Source organism: Penicillium vulpinum (genome assembly GCF_028829585.1).
Source record: "Penicillium vulpinum strain IBT 29486 chromosome Unknown utg000004l_segment0_segment0, whole genome shotgun sequence".
NCBI lineage: Eukaryota > Fungi > Ascomycota > Eurotiomycetes > Eurotiales > Aspergillaceae > Penicillium > Penicillium vulpinum.
This window is the reverse complement of record NW_026643244.1, coordinates 2,016,361-2,039,244: the sequence shown is the minus strand read 5'-3', so window position 1 is coordinate 2,039,244 and position 22,884 is coordinate 2,016,361. Positions and strand designations below refer to the sequence as shown.

Here is a 22,884-nt window from a genome sequence, read left to right as displayed (position 1 = left end):
AGATTGAGTGGCACATTAGGTAGGATTATTGGTTACGGAAGCATTCGGTTCATTTGCTGACAACGTAGCGTAAGCTCTCTGGGGCTAAATCCTCGTGATTGGCCTAGAAGTAAATGAGACAAAGCCATGGCCTGGTCAGGCATACTGTAAGTCCTATTCTTCGTTCAATCCTTAAGCTCATTAGCGACATAGTATAATTCCTGCCAGAGAGCTTTAAATCGCCCCATAAGAGTGGAGTTGTTATTATTATACTTGTTTTGCAGGAGGCTAAGTGGTCTGTTCCACCCACGCAACTGCATCGCTCGTACTTCCCGGGTCAATCGGTCAACAAACCATGCCCTAGGGAGCGAGTCCTTGTCGGCAGCAATAGCCCCAATCATCAGCGGAAAGGAAGTAAAATTCATGTAGGAGCAGCCTTTGATCGGAAATCGACATATTGCTTCTTTCAGTTCCCCAGCAAGGAGGGTTAAGTGAGCTCCCGACTGCGATGGCCAGAGGAGATAGAGCACCAGTTCGATCGCTCGCGCGGTGGCCTGGACATATACATCGTCGGTGGCTCGGAGAGCCCGTACTTCGTAATGCAGCTGGGACAGTGGCTCCTCGATCTCTCGGGCCACCGAAGTTGGATCAAATTGGTGTTGATGATGGGACTCGATCATTTCCTGTAGCTGGATCACACTGTCACATATTCTTTTGATTATGGGGATTCTCTGGTCATCGTAATCAATCAAGGCTTCGACAATGTGCTCATGATACAGTCGTGGGAAATTGAAGATGGCATTGACGGAGTCTCTATAGAAATAGTCAGTCGTGGGTTCATTCCAAGAGGGTTGCATGCACTAACTGGACAATCAAATTTGTCATCCATGATGGCGGCGGCTTCATGCTGCGAGATTTTCTGTCTTTGATCATATGCGCGAGACCAATGACATGAATATTCCAGGCCACGTCATCCTGTTCCAGGGTCGCCCCGAATGCTAGGGTGGTGACTGCGCCGAGGACACCGTCCGTCCGTGTCCCCGTCGACATGATTCGCTGGTTGATAAGATGGACCGCTTCATATGAGTGCCGATATGCTTTCAACTGCCATGGGGCGCTGGGGGACCAGTGCCGTACCGCCACCGCCAGTGTCGCTTCGGTTAGCACTGGGTCTGAGGAAATAAGATTAAACCATGCCGCTTCCCTTGCGCTGCCTGGCGAGTGTCTGCCTTCTAGAAAGACTAGTTCTTGAAGCTTGTGGACTGTCGACCATGAGTCAATGTTCTACAACTCTTAACTAGTGATTGATGCTTACAAATCGTTGTACCACGAGCTGAATTGGGGTCAGTGGGGATGGTTGACGATATAGTGATGTTCTGATTGCTGGCGGGCGTTTCGCTCTCGCTCAGCAGCCGCGATTGATCTTTTCTCTGTTCTCTCTGTTCTGCTCTGGTCGGCGGAGCATGCTGGCGCCGTTTGGCGAAGTTGGTTTTCGTGATATGCGCCCTCATTCGCTTCGCAGCCGGCGGGGAGAGAGTAGCCGCGTCTGTCATATTCAAGAAGATAAAGGCCGGCTGCTCCATTTTTAATAATAATCGTTGAAGAGTGCGGAGGAAGTGCGCGTCCGGTATCAGGGTACATACCCAGTTCTTAACTATAGGTGTCTCACAGCCTGGCTTCGAAGGAACTACATAAGTACATAGTAATCCCATTCAGGTTAGACCATGTCGATATTCAAATAATCATGTGATTTAATGAATACATGGGTGGAAAGGCAACCGTTTCTGGCCTCGATAGCAGTTATGTTCAGCGTAAATACCACAGACCCTGAGATTCTAGATGTAATTGAATTTTGAACCCAGCGCAACGCTGCAGCAATGCCCATGTTATGGTTTGTTTTATACACTCAACAACAATTAAACCATATTTCCATTGGAGTAGGACATGAATATTCCCGGAATAAATCAATACAATTTGAAAGAGAAACCGCTAGTCGCGGGCAAGGCATCAAAGCAAAGACACTTGGATGCGAACAAATGGTCACACATCTATTTGGGGCAGGTGGTGTCGAACTTGACCTTGCGCTCGGCAGTGAACAGACCCCAGTGCTGCTCATCCTTCATCTCGCCGTTGTCACCCTTGGTATCGGGTTTCCAGGACTCATCGAAGGCCTCGAAGTAGAAGAGGTCAACACCCCAGTCGAGCATTCCACAGATACCAGTCTTCCAGAACTTCTCCGCATTCTTGGTACCCGCCTTGGCATCCTCGTAGTCAGAGCCGCCATCGGTGGGCCAGCCGGTCTCGCCGGTGACAATGTTGATCTTGTCTGCGTTGTCACCGGCAATCTTCTGGATGTGCTCCATGGCACCGACCATATCGTCGAAGTAGGTCTTGTAGGCCTTATCGGCAGCAGCACCCTGCCAGTAAGCAAAAGCGTTGGCCAAACTATGGAGGGGGTCAGTATTAGTGCGATAGCTTCCATTGGCTTCATTTCCACTTACACATAGGTCACAACGGGCTCCTGGGTGAACAGGGCGTCACCAGTACCGTCAGCAAGCTTGTTCCAGCTCTCGGCGGTGCCGACAAGGATACCCTTGGGCACATTATCCATAACGTGGCTGATATAAGTGTGGAGCTGAGGTCCGGTCAAGTCACCACGGTAGAGAGTCTCGGATCCGACGGTGATGGCGTGAATGACGTCCTCATAACCGGGGATGGCCTTCTGGATGGCGGCGAAATCTCCCTTGAAGGAAGGTTCCTCGAACAGGTTCTTGGTATCGGTAGGCTTGCCAACCCTAAAAAAATAAAAGCCCGGTCAAAAAAAAAGTTCCAATTAGGGGGGGATAACAAAGACATACCACATGCCGAGAACGACCTTGAAGCCCTTGTTTTTGGCAGCAGGCAGAATGTTTTGAGGAGTCTTGCACTCAGTGCCGGAGTAGGTACGGACGAGAGTAGACAGGCCCTTCAGGGCATCGAAGTCGGCCTCATAGTCGCTGGTGGACTTGCAGGAACCATCGGGGTTCTTGTCACCGAGGGAGAAACCAAGAGTACCCTTAGCAGATACCAGGGCCGGGGCAGCGGCCAACAGGAGGGAAATAAGACCAGAGGTACGCATTGTGAATTGAGGTCGATAAAAGGAGGGAATTCGACCAGGAAGTAACAAAAAAGGAATGTAAAGAATGTAAGGGTTTATAAAAGAGTGGAAGAGGGTACGTCAGGGACCAGAAAGACCCAAAGGCTTGGAGATGGAAAATGGGAGGGTTTAGGCCCTGACAGGCTGACAGGGTGGGACTTTCTAAGGTGGAGGGAAATCCCCACTTGGGGGTTTATAGGGGTCAAGTTTAAACCAATTAGCATTGATTATGCTATAATTGGAACCATGGATGAGACATTTCCCCTTTAAAGGTCTGGACTAGTTTATTTTTCTTTTTATTCCCCCTTGTATATTGTCTCGTGTGGACTTCAAGTTATATCTATCCTTCAGGTTTAGCTCTTTATATTCTATTCTTCTACCGGATCATAATTCCCTAAAAATTTCAGCCTTCAATGCTTCTTTGATATCTTTCATGACCAGGCATGATGTCACCTTGACAAAGGATATTGCCCAGGTGGCCAGATTCAAATCCCTGGAAACGTGCCCCCATGTGGAGAGTCTTAGGGGAATCGATCGGATGGCGAAGAACCATATCGCGTTTGGTCCACATCGCCCACAGTATTGTCGATCCTAATGGCCTCCGAGAAGAAACCCACAGAGAGATGGGCTTTGGAACCGAATATCCTGTGGTTCACTAGAATCTGGCCAGCCAGGCCTCTTTTCACGGCCGTTGTTTCGGCTCTAGGCACAATGCAGTCTGGCTTGTGCATCCCAGAACTTGTCCCTTGCAGCCAAACTGTGTTTGAGATAGCTCATGCCACCTGCAGGTTTTAGCTAATGACCATGGTCAATGCAGATGCATATTCCATGCAGGATATCCAGGGTTGCCTCTCGTTGTGGATTGGTCAATGGCCATTAAGGGGTGGCGCTGTGATACTGTTTGCTATCCTGGACCATATCGAGACATCCCAACGTCACTACTGGGAAATTCACTACTAGGAAGTTCGAAGACACATTACTTTCCATCTAACGGAGACTCAGCTTTTTTTGTATTTCCATTGCTACATAGTACCCAATATCAAGGGTATATCTAGCTTTGTGTACAGTATAAAAACAGACTGCAGATCTTTAAAAATTAAACTATGATTCTCATATAAAAGCAAATACAAAAGGGTATGTACAACGTAAATAGGTATGACCTCATCTCGAATTCGCATCACCGCTACCAATATCTATAATTCCACACTCAAACCCATATGTCTTCTGCCCAAAACGACCCTGATGTTCCCTCGGGAGGCCCGAATCTAACAGCCGGCATGCCTAGCCCAGCTTCGGCTCGAAATCCAGATCGATGCCCGGACCCGGTTCAGTAGCAGTATTGGCAATCGGTTTTCCGTCTAAGCAGGTCGCACGCATGTAGATAGAATTTGAAAATGTGAATGGGTGACAAAAGGACAGGTAGAGCCAATGTGTTCGTTGGGATTGAGATTAAGGTACTGGTCATGTACTCCGTGCGAGCCCTACCTACATATTGATGTAGGTATGTGGGTGGACCTGTCAGAATGTTAGATCAATGACAACTGTGGATTGGTAGTTCCTGGGGTTAGCCGAGACCGCGTGGAATGCAAATGCAACCAACGTTATATTGTGGCTAGACTTACACGGGTCTTTTTCTACGGTGTGCGGGTGTATCATGTAAGGCTTCGGCTATTGTTAACAAGCTCTATCGTACAAAGTATTTTTGACATGATTCATATAGGGCATGATGATATCCGACTATGATCGCCGATCTAGACGATAGAAAAAGAAAGAAAAACGCCATGTGGCTATTATTGCCTCCAGCCATCGCTGTCGAGGCTAGCTATGTGACCCTGAAATTCCAAACCCCCTTCCCACCGAAACGCCCGCCAACCCAAATTACAGTGCAAAGTTCTTTTCCTTCAAGTAGAGCTCCTTGAGTGTACTCAGCTGTGTGACAGCCATTGTCTCCCGCTGGAGCTTGCGGGGCAGGTCAACAATGACATAGTGCATCAGAGCGAGACCATACTGTCCGAAGAAACCCAAGACTCTTTCTCCTGAGGATCGGAGCAGTGCAGCCAGGAGGGCAACTTGCGTCTCTTGCAGCTCTGAAGGTGGAATAGCCAAGATCTTATGAATGGATGCCCAGAACATGGTGTTAGGGAACGGGTTCCGGCGCGGCGACTTGGCGAAGTTTCGAAGAGTCATAGCAGCATATCCTGCACCAAGAGCGGTCATGCGGTCCATGTGTGTCTGTTCGGTGACCCATGAGCCGGTATCCGCAGAACGCCACCAACCCAGAGCACGACGTCCTCCCTCGGTTTTGTCATTGCCTGTGAATCCCCACAGGGCTGGGCACACAACACGGTACTTGGCCCACATGATGTCGGACATGTGCATTCCTTTGTACGTAAAGTTATCGAACGAGAAGATCTGAGCGGCAACGATGCCGATCGGCTCAGCGTGGGATTGCTTAATAGAGGCCTCAGCCAAAAGCGAAGATACCAAACTCTTTGCAAGAATGTTCAACCCGTAGATGAGCATTGCAGGTACTTTATTCTCCGAATTGGCAATCTCCTCAGGCGGGAATGCGATGAAATTCCGGATGTCTACCGTTGGCTCCGGGTAGGCGAGAGCCTTTTCAAGTTCGGCTTTGAGTTGGATAATCTGTTTTCATTCTGGTAATCAGTATCCAGACAGATACATCCAGTGAGTGGGGTGAAGGGTGGGGGGGGGGGGCCTCGAACCTGCTGCTTGTTGGCACCTGTGCCAGACCGAAGCTGGCCAACAGACTTTTTGATAGAGCGCCGTAGATTTCCCATGGTCGTCTTTAGGTCAGGCTGAGCTTGGCCAATGTCCTTCAGCCATTTACGCATCTCCTTGAGGGTCTTGTGCAGCTCAACATAACGTTGCTGCACTCGGATATCTTCAGCTGACAGGTTTGTAGCACCGAGTTTCTGCTGTTGTTGGCTTTGGGCCTTTTGGTCGGCCTCTTCCTGCAGCTTCCGGGCCTCTTCATCCTCCTTGCGCTTCTGGGCGTCAGCCTGCTCACGTTCCTTGCGGAGTTTCTCCTCAATCGCGGCTTTCCGTGCAGTTTCAACGGCAGCGGCTTTCTCGGCTGCCTCCTCCTGAGCCTTCTTCTCGGCCTGCTCTTTGGCTTGACGTTCGGCCTCCGCACGTGCAGCTGCTTCTTGTTCGCGACGCAGTTTTTCGGCCTCCTCGCGTTCAATGCGCTCCTGTTCCTTGCGGGTCGCTTCTTCCTTCCGCAGGCGCTCTTCCTCTTCTGCTCGGAGGTGGTCCTTCAATGTTGTCTCCGCTTCTTCGCGGACGCTGTCGTGGAAGGCGGCGGCCTGGTCGAGAGCGGCTGTGTGGACTGCTTCACGCTCATTGTCAATCCGGTCGAGGTTTTCGTAGAAAAGTTTTCGCTCGTATTCGTGGACCTTTTTCAGGTCGGCGTCAAAAATTTTGACTTGCTCGAGATCGCGGACAAGGTCAAGCATGAGCTGCTTCGACGGGCTGTCCAAAGGTGGGACATGGGTCCGAAAGCGTGTCATTGTGGGAGTTGACATTTGAATAAATGATTGCTTTGTTCTCAAGAGTGGCACTGGAGAGTGGTCCAGTGGTGGGTGTTTGGGGAAAAGTTGGAGAGGTTTCGGAGGACTGGTGAGGGGGAATGGAACGTCAACTGGGTATGGAGAACTCAAGTGACAGAGACCATATCCGTAGTCAGAAGAATTCTGAAGTGCCTTGAGAATAGAAAAAGATCCCAAAGCAAAGTGAGGTTCAAGATTGGCGTGGCTAGAGGTATCAATCTGAATTTGAGAGTAAGAGGAAGGAGGAAGGAGGAAGGAGAAGGAGGAAATGTAAAGGGTGAGAGTAATTGTACCCAAATTTCCGGGGTAGGAGGAGAGTAAGTTGCGCGTCCAGCGAGCGAATAATTCGACGTTGTCGCGCGTCAAAACTGGTAGAAGGGAGGGTCCATGGAGGTCGAAGCTATGGGAAGGTTGGAATTAGCATGTAGCTTTCGAGGGGCACAAACAAAATCAAGCGTTTGGCTGCATTGCATAACCATCCAATAATAAGCTCAATTGTTCAACGTACATTGTACCTTTGACCTTCTCACTATATCAATATTTCCTCAAATATTCAATCTTGAAGCCAAAGAAAATAAATTACCTGTAAAGTTCAATCTTACTAATACATAGTGCCTCCAAAATTTGAAACACTGTTTCACCGCCTTCTCATCACCGCCTTACTATGCCACGGAACACATGGATATCAGGCTACTCCGTATTCCGTACTCCGTACATGTACAGAGTATATTAAACACGATTGCCCTAGTACTTGGGAAGATTGAAATACGTATGGAGTAGTACAGGAAACAGTGATTTCAATTCGATTTGGCCTTTAACAGCTCACATCAATTAGCCAATTCCCTAGACTTATTTTTATCACTGCCAGCATATGTCAGTCTATTTTGCCAAAAGAAAATGGCCTTCTAGACCGCCCAAGAGGAATGACTAATCAGCCTTGGAAGACCCGCGAGCCGGTTCGGTTCCCTGGCGCGCTCCCGCCTGGAAGCGTTGACGTTTACATCACTGTGAGCATCATCCATTTTGCCCTACACTATCTAGTTTATATCATATAATTGGGTGAAGAAAATACAATATCAGGTTTCTCCGATGATACCAGACTTGAGCTTTTACTACCCAAGCTTCTCTACTATGTTCAGTTATTATTAGATCTCGGATCGGATATTGTTCCCTCTAGCTTTAAAAAGGCCCTAACTAAATGTAGCCAACCCACCACTAGTTGTTCTATATTGGAATTTATGTACGGAGCACTGAGTGTCCCTGTTTCTGGGTGTGTAGATTAGCCGCCGGCTCCCCATTTTATATGTGCAAGACTGAAATGATCATACTAAATACTGAAGTGGGGACTCAAAGAGCAGTTTAACGGATGCATCAGGATGATGATGAAGTGGTAGCAATGGCGATCATCCACGGCAATGGAACGGAGTACGACGGATAACGGTTAGGGTATTTACATGATCCACTCCATGAGAATTGTACTAAAAGGTTGTAATAAAACGTTGTTTGGTTATTTCCGAACACACTCTCTTCTTTCCGTACCAATGGTCCTCTCTCCCCACACCCTCTTTGTATCTCCAGCATCACCTTTCTTCTTCTCCTTTCCCCCCCCCCCTCTCTCTGTTCTTATCACATCCCTCTCTTCTTCCCCCCTATCACTCCTTCGAGTCGAATTAGTCGATGGTTTCATCGTCTATTCTATCCTTCCCTCTAATTTCAGTATTTGCTGTCATTCTCTTCGAGGATCAACTCTGAATCCCGTCTTAGAATTTGGGGATCATCCTGACAAGCTTGTTCCAACAGCTTTCTTCGCTTAAAGTCCACCCCGGTTATCCATCGAGGTGCTTTTTGTCGAATTCCCCTTTTTGTCGGTTGCAGTCGTGCTTTCCAGCACAGCTCCATCCCCTCGGTCCTTCCAACTCCTGTTCGAAGCTTCATCCCGTTGCTACAGTGTTGCTCCGATCCAATATTTACCTTGGACGTGCAATTGCCTCGACTTCTACTTGCTATCATCCGGTTACCCCTCGTCGCCTCTTGGACTTGTAACAAAAAAAAAGCGATCATCCCACATTGAACTCTGCAGACGTCATTTTGGAATGCTAGGGTTTGGAGGTCGTCATTAGTTTCATCTTGCAGGTAAGAGGATCGTGATCTACTTCACACATTTGCTTTTGGAAGTTTCACCCGGCTTTGATTGCCCTTGCTGGTTTTTGGTTGTTATTTGTGAGGTCATCCTCAAGTCTGCTTCTTCCCCCCTGAGATCGAAGCTTCCGTTTTAAGTCCGCCCTTACCTTAGACTTACACTTTGAATATTCGCTCTGACATCGCCTTATCTCTTTCTCTTCTTGCTTTTTCTTGTTCCTTCTACCAACCTGCACCCTTACTGATCCACTCTTTGTCACTCTTCTAGGATAATTCACATATTGAAAACCACAATCCGCACATACAGACTCCTTTTGGTCGACCTGTGATCCATCTCATTCGGCTCATTTGCCTTTTGGCGCAGTACCAGTCTCTCCTGTCGCCAGATCCACTCCGCCCAAGACACATATTACATTCTACAGTAATTTCCAGCTTCTATCATCTGGGATCATGGATCAACAGAGCCAATCCGGGCCTCAAGGCCCTGGTGGCCGCAAGTTCCATATTGCTCACCGGAGAAGTCCATCTGAGCTCACCCCGTTGATGAGTATGTGACCGCCCTTGTGACCGCCCACTATAAAAACCATAGTCCCATGACTAACTTGAACTTGTCTACAGTGGAACAACTGGCCATCCAACAACAGATCGAGTTGCTCCAGCAGCAACAGCAACAAATTGCTGCGACACACCAACAATACGTTAACATGGGGCTGCTGCAGCCCCAGCAACTGGGCCAGGTGCCCTCGTTTCAACCCGGTGCCTCTATGGGCGGTGTCTCCCCACAGCAAGTGAATGCATTCCAGTTCCCGCAGGGCGGACAGCAACAGCTTGGAGTACCAATGAATGGACCCAACCAGCATTCGCACCGTCGCAACCAGTCTGCTCTCCCTGGTCTTCCCATGGGCCCACCTCCTGCTCCGTCTTCCGGAGCATCAGGATACGCCGATTATAACCAGCAGGGCCAAAACAACAATAACCACAAGAATGAGAATACCGGCCGCGGTCGTGGGGGTCCTCCCGGCGGTGGTCACCAGCGCCGCCACTCGCTTGCTCTTCCTGAGGCCAAGAAAGCCGCTGAGCTAGCCCAACAGAAGAGAACAGCTTCGGGATTCCAGTTCCCAGTTCCTGCTCCTGGTGCAAGTGGTTCTGATAACCAGTCTTCCTCAGATGACAAGCCCGCAACTAGCACTTCTCCGGCACCCCAGGGGCCCCAGGGACCCGCCTTCCAGCGGGCCGGAAACATGCGAGCTGGTGGCCACGGCCGCAGCCAATCGATGGCCATCGGTGGTAACCGAGGTTCCATTTCCGGTCGCGGTGCTGGCGGCTTCCAATTCCCTCAAGCCAGTGAGCCCTCAACCAATCAATCTGATAATCAACGGCGAGCTAGCCAGACCGGCCATGCTCGGTCAGGCTCGCGAAACTTTGAGGGCAACTGGCGTCAGCCCAACAACCAAACCCAGAGCCAGGATCAGCAGAGACCCATTGGTCAACAGCAGGGAGGATTCCAGCCCGGCCACCGCTCGCGCAGCTCGATGAACCAGTCCATGGGCTCTATTGGTCAATTCCAGTATGGCGGCCAGCCTCAGCTTGGCCAGCCTCAGCTTATCCAACTTCCTCAAGGCCAAGTCATGATGGCACCTCAGATGTTCGGTAATCAGCAACTGAACCCCCTCCAGCTGGCTCAGCTCCAAGCACTTCAGCAGCAGAACACCCAAGGTATGGGTGGCCTTCAGGCGAGCCAGCATGCCCCGCCGCAGATCTCTGTTCAACAGCAGCAGCAACAGCAGCAGCAGCAGCGGAAGACCCTTTTCACTCCTTACCTTCCCCAGGCAAACTTGCCCGCACTCCTTAGCAATGGACAGTTGGTCGCTGGCGTTTTGCGCGTCAACAAAAAGAACCGTTCCGATGCGTATGTGACTACCGACGACCTAGATGCCGACATCTTCATCTGCGGTAGCAAAGACCGGAACCGTGCCCTTGAGGGTGACTATGTCGCAATCGAGCTGCTCGATGTCGATGAGGTGTGGGGTCAGAAGAAAGAAAAGGAGGAGAAGAAGAAGCGCAAGGATATCACTGATGCGCGCTCCAACAGCAATGCTGGAAATGACAAGCTTGGTCGCTCCGATTCCACCGGCGATAGACAGGAAGTTGGCCCGGATGGAAGCATTCGTCGCCGTGGTAGTCTTCGCCAGCGTCCTACCCAAAAGAAGAACGACGATGTCGAGGTCGAGGGCCAGAGTCTTCTTCTATGTGAAGAGGATGAGATCAGTGACGAGCAGAAGCCTTTGTACGCCGGTCATGTTGTTGCAGTCATTGAGCGTGTTCCGGGCCAGATGTTCTCAGGAACCCTAGGTCTCTTGCGTCCCAGCAGCCAGGCTACAAAAGAGAAGCAGGAGGCCGAGCGGCAAGCCAGAGATGGTGCCCATGGCCGTTCCCACAATGACCGTCACCAGGATAAGCCAAAAATTGTCTGGTTCAAACCTACCGACAAGCGTGTTCCACTTATTGCTATCCCCACAGAGCAGGCACCTCGGGATTTCGTTGAGAAGCACCAGGACTACGCCAACCGAATCTTTGTTGCTTCTATCAAGAGGTGGCCTATTACCTCGCTGCACCCCTTCGGCACACTCGTTGAGCAACTTGGAGAGATGGGTGACTTGCGGGTTGAGACAGATGCTCTGCTCCGTGACAACAACTTCGGTTCAGATGACTTCTCCGATGCTGTGTTGAAGAGCATTGGCTGGGAAGACTGGTCTGTCTCCAGCGAAGGCGATGCTCTGGCTTCCCGACGTGACTTCCGTGAAGAGACCATCTTCACGATTGACCCCGCCGACAGCAAGTCCCTCGAGGATGCGTTCCATGTGAAGAACCTTACCGATGGTAAGGTTGAGATCGGTGTTCACGTTGCCGATATTGCTCATTTCATCAAGGGTAACTCTCTGGTTGATCGTGAGGCCAAGAAGCGTGGTACTGCAGTCTATTTGGTCGATCGAATCATGAACATGTTGCCCCCCCGCGTTTCTAACGAGCTTTGCTCCCTCGTCCCTGGCGAAGACCGCCTCACCGTCAGTGTGGTCTTTAAGGCCAACCCAGCCACTGGTGTGGTGGATGAGGATGTCTGGATCGGCAAAGGTGTCATCAAGAGCGCTGGCCGTCTTGACTACGACCAGGTCAATGCGCTTGTTCAGGGCAAGTCTGATGTCAACACCAGTGGCATCTCTGCTGACAGCATCCGCTTGTTGCACGTAAGTTTATTATAATTATACCATTCGCCTTGTTTGCCCCCCATGCTAACAAATGCACTCAGAACACCGTCGGCAAGTTCCGCGAAGCCCGTTTCGGTAACCGCGTTTCAAACGTTCCTGTGCAGCGTCTGCTTCAGCAGCTCGATGACGAGAATGTGCCAGTCGAATACAATATTTTCGAGTCAACCCCAGCACATGAACTTGTTGAGGAGCTGAGCCACCAAGCCAACTTCTTTGTTGCTCGTAAGCTGGTCAGCGCTATGCCGGAGAGAGCTTTCTTGCGTCGTCAATTCCCACCCAACTCTCGTCGCCTTACTTCGTTTGTTGAGCGAATGAACCGCCTTGGCTTCGAAATGGACTCCAGCAGCAGTGGCAGCCTCCAGAGCTCTCTCTGCAAGGTGCAAGATGTGGATCTTCGCAAGGTGAGTACTTTTCCTCTTCCCACCGTTATGAATTCATAGCATGTATTAACACACGATGCAGGGTATGGAGACTCTCATTGCCAAGGCCATGCAGCGTGCCAAGTACTATGTCAGTAGTGGTACCACAGATGAAGTACGCCAGCACTACATGCTCAATGTTCCGGTTTACACCCATTTCACCAACCCTTCTCGGCGCTACACCGATATCCTTGTGCACCGTCAACTCGAGGCTGTGCTCTCCGAGGGTATCATAGAGTTCAATGAAGATATCGAGTCGCTGAACAAGACTGCCGACCTTTGCAACAACAAGAAGGACTCGGCTCTCAACGCCCAGGAGCAGAGTGTGCACATTGAGGCCTGCCGTAAAATGGACCGCAAAAGTCGCGAGATTGGCGGCGATCTTATCAGCGAGGGCATTGTACTCTGCGTCTACGAGTCTGCCTTTGACGTCCTTATCCCAGAATACGGCTTTGAAAAGCGTGTGCACTGTGACCAGCTGCCGCTCAAGAAGGCTGAATACCGCAAGGATAGTCGTGTACTCGAGCTGTACTGGGAGAAAGGTGTTCCCTCGTCTGCATACATTCCTGAGGATGAGCGCCCCAAGCCCGGTAACTCCCGCGCTGCTCAAGCCGCAGCGGCTGCTCGCGAGGCTGAAGCCGCCAGAGAGCGGGTTAGAGAGCGTGACGAGGCTATGCGTAAGCAAACCGAGACCGGCACAATGTCTGCGGACGATGTCGATGCCCTTTTCGACGACGATGAAGATGTGGATGATGTCACTGAAATGGCAGCCGGCGTGTCGCTCAACTCTGCCGACCGTTCAACTCAAAGCATGCCGCCGTCGCCTACACGAAATGGCCACTACCAACAGGGACCTCACCGTACTCGCTCGGACCCCAAGATTGCCTCTGGCAGTAGTGATGCGCCCGAGAACAAATTGACCAACAAGGAGAAGTACCTGAACCTGTTCAAGCTGCGCGAAGTGGATGGAGAGTTCATCCAGGATGTCACAGAGATGACCCGTGTTCCCATCATCCTGAAGACCGACCTAAGCAAGAGTCCTCCGTATGTATTCCCATTGGGCTGTTTTCCCCCAGCATGAGCATTGCTAACTAGCTATTCCAGATGTCTGACCGTTCGGTCTGTCAACCCCTACGCCCTGTAGAGGTTTAAAACACGACTCTGTTTTCTTCCATGGGATATATTTTTTTTTGCATGCCCACCATGCAGATTCTTCGCTCAAGCGGAGTATGCTGTGTCTCGTGCACGCCTACGGACATAATCCAATCCCGACGCGGATCGAACATATCACTATCGGCATATCTTTCCTTGGTTACGCTTTTTCTCGGTGGCTTCATTGAATTATCCCAAATTTTACCCATCATCTTTCTGACGTGTCTTGGGATTCCTATACTTATCCTGTTATATGTGCAAAGCGGTTTGTCTTTTTTGAGCATTTTAGTTGAAACCTGGGCAAATCTCTTAGTGCCAGAGCTTGCCTGGTTTTCTTTGTTCTCTCTGGGAATGTTTAGGGACTTGGCGGGAAGGACATTGCAGCTCGATAGTCCCAGAAAATCCTTCCATTAATCTATGGTATTACAAACTTATATCTTCCAAGGCTTTCTGCATCCAATTAGTCTATCTGGTCATAGGATCACCAAGGCTTGACTTGGGGCTAAGGCTAACCATATTGCCATGAAGTTGCGTCAAATTGTTGACGGACGCACCACTTTATAGTGTTACTCGACTCCGAGGAATCTTCAAATTATAATGGATATCAATGAATGTAGAAATTTACGCAGTGTCATGTGAATTTTCAAACAAATAACTAAGGAGATCAGACACATATGTTGTCCAAGCCAAGGCAAATTGCAACCCTAGGGCAACGTTGCCCACCCTAGCCATGTCGCCAATGTAATGTGATAGAACTAGCTCCACAGAGTTCTCCTTGCTCCTCGGTTCATGCAGTTTGTAAGTCCGGTTGAATCCAACAGACCATCAAGGGTATCAAGAAATGTCGCTAACGGGGGGTAGGGGTAGTGAAATAAGTGTAGATAGAGGGAGAGTAAAAACCAAACGAAAGAATCAGCTTGAATTAAATCAAAAGCAGCTTTCCTTCCAACCATTGAAATGACTCGCACTGAAGATGCAATGCAAGAAAAATCGATCGATATTACACCAAGTTCCAAATAAATGGATGGATTTCTCATAGCCGGCGAATGCCAATGCGCGGCTTTACTCTGACGGCAAGTCGTTTGTGCGGGCCGCTCATGGCTTTCTTCTTGGAGATTCCCGAATTGGAGGAGCCTGAAAGAGATGAGGATGATGATAGTGATGGCGTGAGTAGTTGGGCATGCACTGGAGAAAGTGGAGCAGAGCCATTGAGTGTCTTCATGGGGTGGTATTCGCGCTTCTCCTTCAAACCGCGCGCGGTTGCAGATCCACGGTTCTCTTTGCCATCCCCGCTCATCCGGCGTAGGGGGTCTTGCATGGCCAGCTGGGGCACATCTTCAAATATTGGCATCTCATCGCGGAGACGGCCGGAAGCGTTGACTCCCCCACAGAGTAGGGAGAGCTTGGGTGTTTTCCGTAGTGGTGATGAAGTACGAGAACATGTGTTTGCGGTGATATTTCGTTCGTTGGAGGTCATGGCGGGGGTCTCGTTGTCGGAATCGATGAGCATCATGTCTGTATCGTAGTCTTCAGGGTAGGGAATTGAGAGGACGGAGAGGGGGCGCTTTCCCAAGGCAGTTTTACGGGGACTTGGGGGCGCGAGATAGACAGGGGAGGGGGAAAGAGTTGGGTTGTTCTCCTTGCTTGCGCTAGCAGGGTCGTCGTTTTCGCTGTCACTCATCACGTCGTCTGTCATGGGCGGGGTGGATTGGGCGAAAATATTTGAGGAGGATTGCGAAGGATACGAGGACTGTGACGAGTTTTCGAATGCAGTGGTGTTGCGAGCAGTTATCTTCATTGTGGCGGTGTAGGTGCGGGCTTGTTTCCGTGGGCGTTGAATGTTTGCGTCTTCTTCTTTCCCCTCAATTGTGGCCCCTGCCTCTTCGCCCCGAAGCTTTGCTTCAGTCACTGCACCTTTAAGGTTCAATGGGATCGGGGCATGGATTGAGGTCATAAGCTTGGCTTGGTGTGCGAAGGCGGCATAGTTCTCTTGCATGAGAGCGCCTGCAGAAGCGTTGAGAGCAGAATCGGGGTTGGGATAGATAAGTAGACATGAGATTGTCTAAATAGAAACAGGTGATGTTAGTTATTTATAGAAATTCCACTAGTGTGGCGAACTTACGACCAGCACATCGCGGAGGGTTAGATTGGGCTGCCAATCCCGCTTGAGGGTATCCACGCAGACAGCTCCAGTGAGCTCCTCCATGTTCGGATGCCATATCCTTGTCTTAAACGTAGCCTTTGGGGGGCTCTTCGGATAATCATCGGGCATCTTCAGATGGAGCTCCCATAATCCTTGTGAAAAAGGTGTACCTGCTGGGCCAGTGAGGAGGATTGTCAACTGTGACAAGTCGTCACCGTCAGTGGGCTGCAGGTAGTACGGCGGAAGATCGCGGTGTAAAGCAGCATGATCGGCAGCTAGCCGGCGCAAATTGGACGGCTAGATATCCATGTCAGATACAGAGCACGAGCATATACTGGTTGCTGGGGAACGTGTGTCAATAACTTGAACAGCGACGACTTACCATGCTAGAGCTTTGGATGGTGTTTATAGTATTAAAATATGGGCCGAAGTAAGTTGGAGAAGAATACAAATTCAGAAAGTGACCCGGGCCAGTCAAAGCACAACAATCACAATCACAATGATAAGAGATGGTTACTTCGTCGACGGTTTGTTTTGAGCGGAGGTCACACTAACCTTTTTGGTAGCGCGTCAGTCACGTGCTCATCGTCGCGTAGTATGCGCGTCTGTAATATTACCTCTTTGGGATTGCCCTATGTTTCACCAGACCCTTGCTATAGCCCTTGCTATCTGATGAGACATCTGTCAAGGCCAGGAATAAAGATGAAAGGGTCAATTTACCAATGTGTTTCTTTTTACAGATAAGCAAAATGAAGAGAAATGGGGGACTAATTGATCAGGCACAAATGGAGTTATCCATGCTTTCCAAAGAACTCTATAGTTAACTAAGGCATCTATCTGTTTACTAAAGTCAAATATAGTCAATCAACTCAGTAGAGTATGCATCCAAATAAAGTACTGCACTACGGTCCTCGGTATCCTTCAAAGTACTCCCACAAAAGCCCGTATGCCATACTGCAATTTACAGCCACATAAACTCGACTAGCAGAATTGACGCAAATTGATGGATATTTCAAATCCATAGAGGCAATTATGCCGGACAATCTGATAAAAATTCCACCAACTGCAAGAACAAAATACATAGGGCCCGTATCCCCAGAAACACCTGCCCCGGCGAGTAATGCCACCATTCCTAGCGAGAGAATCGACAACGTGAGCTTGACAGAATCCCTGAAGCGCACTGCCATACTCTTAATACCCACCTTTATGTCATCTTCAACATCCTGACTAGCATATATCATGTCGTTGATAACATTGAGAATAGCAATGGCAGTGAAAAGACAGCGATCACAGGTATGTCGTATCTGCCAGGGGATTTACCCTGAGAGAATGTGGTGCCATGCGAATTGGCCAACCTAACACTAAATTAAGAACAACCTCCGGGTAATTGGTGAATCGTTTGCAGAAAGGATAAATGCCAGCCAGCAGCATGGTGATCCCCGCATTAACAAGGGCCTCTAATGGTAGAGAGAACAAAAGGCCCCATTTAATTAAGAGCAAGGCAGTTGCAAGCAAGCATCCCTGGGTAGTTGTCACAGCACCTCGGGCTATTGGTCTCTGTTGGCATCTCGCGACCTGCTGGTCGAGATCTTGGTCGACAATATCGTCTCAAACGCATCCAACGCTGCGCAAGATGAAGCTGCTTGCGGTGAGAAGAGCTACACAATGCAGAAGCACTGAGGCTGGCAGTTTTCTGGGTGAAAGAGCGGCAGCATAGACGACGCCGACGGGGCAAGGACAATATAAGATGGAAAATCCGGTCAGTTTATGGAGCCGCATCAGCTGAGCATATGGGATCCAGGAGGTTGGCAAATGAGAGACAATCCCGTTTTTCGGAAGGGTGTATGCGGGTGGTTGCTTCATATAATCATGGTCTGTCATATGTATTGGTTTTGGTGGAAGTGGTAGTAGTCATTTCGCAAGGTCAATGGATTGAATGCCAAAGATTATCCCCAGGCAATGATTTAGATGACTTGGATAAGGTTTTCGGGATATTGACAGTGCGATATTATACCCGACAGGTGTAAAATCCTCAGTCTATAGCCTATCTAAAAATGGCCAAGTACGAGTGGTTGCCCAGACTCACCCCGAGTGTACAGTGCCACCACAGAAGAGCCTCGGGAGGTACGGCGCTTTAATCTAGCCTGGGCTAGGGCTGAATTTTGTCTTTAAAAACTGCCTCTCTTTGTCTATTCTAGACTATAGCCGTTGGGTGACCCTCAAGTGATATTGAGAAAGTCAGTGGTTTTATTGTAGTAGCTAACGGTGGGTATCAATGGGCTACGTTTGTTCTCACGAGGAGAGTACGTCTTGATAACGCTGACTCTCAGAACATTCTGGACAGCACCGTGACATTAGTTATAAGGCCATTATACCGATTGCGAAAGGCTTTTTGTATATAACTGCTGGCTCTCTTCGTTCTCAACATAGGATATTGCAGTACGCAGAATTCTACTAAATCAATTTAAAGAAAATCCTACAGTTAGACTAAAGAATATGGGCATGGGAAATCCTACTAAAAGTCTATTTCAAATCCCTTACCCCTGCATATTTAATTACGCTTTACTCCGTACAGGATATTGCATATAATATGCATGGCAATATGCATACATAGTAGATATAAAGTTCTATACGGAGTACTCCGTACAGTACGGAGTAATCGCAACAGGATGCGGAATTGCACTAATGCATCCAAATTTTTTTACAGATCGCCTTTTTCACATTGATCATATTCTAGCGTTTCAATGATTTATCTGTTTTCTCCCTGTTATCCCATTATCTTAGTACCATATGTTCGTTGTATGTATCCCAGTCATTGAAAGCGGATCTTCAATCCAATTGAAAAGCCAAATCACTCATACTAGCAGAAGCGATTTTCATTAATCATCTACAAGTCTTGTTAGCATAAGATTTGATTAAGAAAGAGAATTTACGATACTTGCCTATCCCAGCCCCAGCAATTATATCAAGGGCTCTGCGTACCATTGAGAGAACCTTGGAATCTTTGGAATGGGTATATGTGGGGTAATGCGTGCTTCTCAGGCAAAATCCGAATTCGCCCAATCATCAAGGTGACTGACTATGTACTACCTGTGGCAGCGTATGCATCACAACCCGTGCCACTCCCCAAATTTGCTTTTGCTGCAAATATGAGCCAGCGAGCTATTGCTGATCATATGAAAGTATTATCAGGATACTTCTAAGATAAATTTTGGCACCGCTGAAGCACTGTATCACTTCGTGCGTCGTATTACCACCATGATGTGCCATAACATACATATATACCTACAGTTACTAAGACTCGACACATACGCATGGAACCAACATTCGTAATTACTCAGTGATGGATTAAGCTGATCACAAAGATAGAAGAGAAAAAAAAAAGTGGGAAACAAGTGCGCCGTGAATATGTGTCTCCAGGTGCGGAGTACAACGCAGTGAAACACAAATCGAATCGCTGCCCAATGATAAAGAATTACAACCTCAATAGGAACCCTTGGGGGAGAAAAACAAATCCCAAAAAAAATTTCATCTGATGTTCGCATTGTCGTGTCCCTCATTCCTGTAATCCAGATACTGGATCAACATAACCAACCGACCACGACCAAATTATTGCCGCCTAAATGAGACCAAGGTGGAAATCACAGCATAATAGAAGACAGAAGATCGCCGTTGACCAGCCACAGACTCTTGATTTGCTTACAGGAAAGCAACAAGAGCAGCACCGGCCATCATGCCGAGGCCGATGGGTCCAGCAGTGGCAATAGCAGCACCACCGGTAGAGGCTGAGCTGGAAGCAGCAGCAGACGAGCTAGAGGCAGAGCTAGACTCGGATTTGGAGGATTCGGAGGATTCTGAAGATTCGGAGGACGAGCTAGTGGAGGTACCAGTGGCCTTGGACTCCGTGGTCTTGGTGCCGGTAGAAGAGGAACCGGTACCAGCGTGGCTAGAAGCAGTGGACAAAGTGGTTTGGGTGGCGCCAGGACCGGCAACGGGTGAGGTCAGGCCAGCGGGGATGGAGGCAGCGGGCTGCTGCGAGGTCACGGCGGCAGCCTGGCTGGTAACAACGGCGGGTTGGGTAGTGACCGCTTGAGGTTGACCAGTCACCACGCCAAGGGAGTTTGTCTGGGTCAGGTACTGGGTGGCAGGGTTGTCAACAGTCTGTTGGAGAGGTTAGCTTATGTTGTTGTTGGCATTGTGGTATCAAGTCTTGTTTATGCTTACCTCGATGGTGACACTGCTCTGAGCGCTGGCCAGGGCGATGGCCGAGAGGGTGGTGAAGACGATAGAGAAACGCATGTTGATGGATTAGAGATTATTGGTAGGTGAATTATTGTATGAATCAAAAATATGGGGAATGTGGAGAGAGAAATAAAAGAGATCTTAGAAAGCGAGAGGCTGGGGGGGGATTATAAGTGCTTTCGTTGTCCAGGGAAACAAGTCTCATGTTGTAGATTGTTTAGTGCACACGGCCCCAAGTGGCTTTGGAAATGGATGCCCTGCTCCAGTCAGCGATCAGAGTCTGAATCTAGCGCTGTTTAGGATCTGCAAGGTCTTGCAGTTCTATTTCTGTCTATCTCTCCATGGGGTCACACTAACCCGTAAGCTCCCCCGCCACCCTTTGACATATGTATTTGATTGTTTGTAGAGACATTCGCCTTTGCAATTCTACATGGCAAATATCTTTTAATTACAAATATAGAATAGTACGTCTGTCTTTCTGTCCAAAAAGAATAGTTGGAATAGTTGGCAGACTTGATAGGTTTGACATGGTGGCGATATACACCAAATAGCTAATTCAGCGTCCGAGCACCCTGTATGGTAAAGTAATCATAACAAATAATATCGCGAATATGCGAATATACGAATATACGAACATCAGCTTGAAATAGGCAAGATGTGTCTCAATCCCTGAATTCAGTAGCCTAAAAGCTTACTTACTCTGTTAGGTGGAACATACCGCGCGGAGGCATATGAATGAATCTCTTTTGATTCCAGTTCAGTTCTTGATTTCTCCCACTCAATGTAAACCGCGTATATAGAAACAGTAATACGGAGTACTCCGTACTTTAGCCTCAAATGGCGCGACCCTACGTGTCTTGGGGCCAAGTTGAACCAGCGTTCAAGTGAGACATCACTTTATTCGGCTGTCATCCAATCAAGTATGCCAAGGTCAATGTACTTTTTTTTTTCTTTTACGTGGTACAACGTAGCGTTATGGTATTATTTTATTGCTTATGCAAGGGTATATCCAGTTTTAACAACATCGTACAGATTCTACTCTACTCCATACACAAATTATCACTACTTTGGGAGGTGCTTTGGGCATCAACAACCCGTTGACTCCTCCGATCATCAGACGAATGTGGGTCTTTTTGATAGTCAACGGCACGGTTTACTCCATCCAGTAGAGGCCGACTCTATATTTATATTTTCTTTTCTCTTAGTGTCTGGGTGTCTTGAAACATATTCCTAGAATATCAAGACAAGGTCAACATGCTATGCTCGTACCTTGCACCTTGAGGTTTAAGCTTGATCCCAGAGCACTGCAGATAGTCTTTATTCTGACTAGCCGGACAGGTAGTGCTGTTGACGTGCATATGGTGCAATTAGGTCGTACAGCTACATCATATTAAACATGTACAGAGTACTAGGGAGTATGGAGTACTACATACTCATACATGTACTCTGTATGTATACAATATACATAGTTTGGAGAACGATCTGCAATTCACATTTTTACTTCGGTCTCGACTTTCAGCTTGCCTTCTACTGACCACCAGATAGGGAATTGCAATGATCATGTCATTGTATGATTCTCTATGTCAAGCCAAGCATTTCTTCCGATCACACTGAAAAAGTTCGCCTTTCACTACGGTACAGGCAGTCTTAATATCCTTGCTTATGAGCCAAATTGCAACAATTTAGGCGAGGTCATGCGTTCAATTGATAGCCTAGAGTACACATCGCCATCGTGCAACTGTGTGGCGCAGGATAAAAATCGGGTGCGCCAAAAGCGTCTATATTTGGCAGTGATCCCACTTGCCCAAATCACAAGCCAGGCGTACCTACTCCATACTAGTGGTATACCTGTGCAACCTCTCGGTCGCTTATAAGGTACTCCGTACATCGCACCAAGATGAGAGTTTGCCACCCCTGCATCGCCAACGCATACCATAAATTATTCTCCAAGACCAGTACAAGGCCATCAGCTCCAGATAGTCGGATGTCATAACCAGCAATAAACTGAGCATTCAATTGAAAACTGAATTCCCTCGCCGCAATGCATATTATACAGCTTCCCCCACTGCGGCACATAATCACAAACTCAATATTCAACAATCACTTCTTGACCGGCACATCCTGACCACGGACCCAGTCTGCAAATTCCTTTCGCTTGGCCTATATTTTCAAATGTTAGCTTCAGATATCCCTAGCCCAAAACAATGATTTGTGTTCAACAAAAATGCACATCTTTGATAAATCCAAACCCAAATATAGTTCTGGTAAGTCATGCATCAGAGTAGATCAAAAACTCACCCGAATATCCCAGAATCCATATCGCTCCTCCAGGCTCAGGTACGGGTTGCGCGCTCCGCCGTCCCGTTCAATCTCGCCTGCCCATTCACGCCAGCTAATGGGCTTCAACTTCTGCGCGCTCAACACCAGTCCGATTGAAACAATTAGTACGGAAACTAGGGTTTCGATAATAATGTCTTGAGGGAGGGCGGTGGATGTGTTGTTGCTATAAAGGACAGTGTGTTCGTGGGCCGAGTAGCCTCTGTACAAGGGATCGTTAGCTTTGCTCGAGGGAAAGTAGATATTACTTTTGAGTGAACAGTTTGGGTAACATACGCGTGAGCTATCAGGACAAGCCCGAAGAAAGTGACCACGCGGGAGAGGAAGCTCATGATGGATGGTGAGGTTGGGTTTGGGTTGCGGGTTGGAGTTCGGTGGTTGGGTCTGGTCGCTGCGGATTTTGCTTATCGGTGGATAATTTGAGATGATCCCCACTGAATTATTGGGGTTAAAATGAAGCCTGGGGTCCCTGGCTGTGGACGATGGTGCTGTTTGATAC

At 48.6% G+C, this 22,884-nt stretch overlaps 8 protein-coding genes across 8 annotated transcripts; 1 reads left to right on the top strand and 7 right to left on the bottom strand.

Moving 5' to 3' along the window:
* Positions 1–164: 164 nt before the first annotated feature.
* Positions 165–1,562, bottom strand: N7479_009316 (uncharacterized protein; the record flags this gene model as incomplete). The annotated part of the gene is made up of 3 exons (XM_057257009.1): positions 165–792; positions 845–1,241; positions 1,295–1,562. 3 exons carry the CDS (start codon positions 1,560–1,562, stop codon positions 165–167), a joined length of 1,293 nt encoding a protein of 430 aa, XP_057104467.1.
* Positions 1,563–2,027: 465 nt separating this feature from the next.
* On the bottom strand, positions 2,028–3,097 carry bgt1 (1,3-beta-glucanosyltransferase Bgt1; the record flags this gene model as incomplete). The annotated part of the gene is made up of 3 exons (XM_057257008.1): positions 2,028–2,424; positions 2,481–2,774; positions 2,838–3,097. 3 exons carry the CDS (start codon positions 3,095–3,097, stop codon positions 2,028–2,030), a joined length of 951 nt encoding a protein of 316 aa, XP_057104466.1.
* A 1,896-nt stretch (positions 3,098–4,993) lies between these two features.
* On the bottom strand, positions 4,994–6,648 carry N7479_009314 (putative RNA export mediator Gle1; the record flags this gene model as incomplete). The annotated part of the gene is made up of 2 exons (XM_057257007.1): positions 4,994–5,761; positions 5,842–6,648. The coding sequence occupies 2 exons, from the start codon at positions 6,646–6,648 to the stop codon at positions 4,994–4,996; spliced, it is 1,575 nt and encodes a 524-aa protein (XP_057104465.1).
* Positions 6,649–9,276: 2,628 nt separating this feature from the next.
* Positions 9,277–13,655, top strand: ssdA (mRNA-binding translational repressor SSD1; the record flags this gene model as incomplete). Its single annotated transcript, XM_057257006.1, has 5 exons — positions 9,277–9,373; positions 9,445–12,071; positions 12,134–12,493; positions 12,555–13,555; positions 13,616–13,655. The coding sequence occupies 5 exons, from the start codon at positions 9,277–9,279 to the stop codon at positions 13,653–13,655; spliced, it is 4,125 nt and encodes a 1,374-aa protein (XP_057104464.1).
* A 1,041-nt stretch (positions 13,656–14,696) lies between these two features.
* Positions 14,697–16,191, bottom strand: N7479_009312 (putative ubiquitin conjugating enzyme E2; the record flags this gene model as incomplete). The annotated part of the gene is made up of 3 exons (XM_057257005.1): positions 14,697–15,725; positions 15,786–16,103; positions 16,189–16,191. The coding sequence occupies 3 exons, from the start codon at positions 16,189–16,191 to the stop codon at positions 14,697–14,699; spliced, it is 1,350 nt and encodes a 449-aa protein (XP_057104463.1).
* A 517-nt stretch (positions 16,192–16,708) lies between these two features.
* Positions 16,709–17,687, bottom strand: N7479_009311 (4-hydroxybenzoate octaprenyltransferase; the record flags this gene model as incomplete). The annotated part of the gene is given in 3 exon segments (XM_057257004.1): positions 16,709–17,110; positions 17,127–17,384; positions 17,421–17,687. The coding sequence occupies 3 exon segments, from the start codon at positions 17,685–17,687 to the stop codon at positions 16,709–16,711; spliced, it is 927 nt and encodes a 308-aa protein (XP_057104462.1).
* A 1,818-nt stretch (positions 17,688–19,505) lies between these two features.
* On the bottom strand, positions 19,506–20,105 carry N7479_009310 (putative GPI anchored protein; the record flags this gene model as incomplete). The annotated part of the gene is made up of 2 exons (XM_057257003.1): positions 19,506–19,967; positions 20,031–20,105. The coding sequence occupies 2 exons, from the start codon at positions 20,103–20,105 to the stop codon at positions 19,506–19,508; spliced, it is 537 nt and encodes a 178-aa protein (XP_057104461.1).
* A 2,043-nt stretch (positions 20,106–22,148) lies between these two features.
* Positions 22,149–22,717, bottom strand: N7479_009309 (membrane magnesium transporter family protein; the record flags this gene model as incomplete). The annotated part of the gene is made up of 3 exons (XM_057257002.1): positions 22,149–22,208; positions 22,347–22,587; positions 22,662–22,717. The coding sequence occupies 3 exons, from the start codon at positions 22,715–22,717 to the stop codon at positions 22,149–22,151; spliced, it is 357 nt and encodes a 118-aa protein (XP_057104460.1).
* Positions 22,718–22,884: the final 167 nt, after the last annotated feature.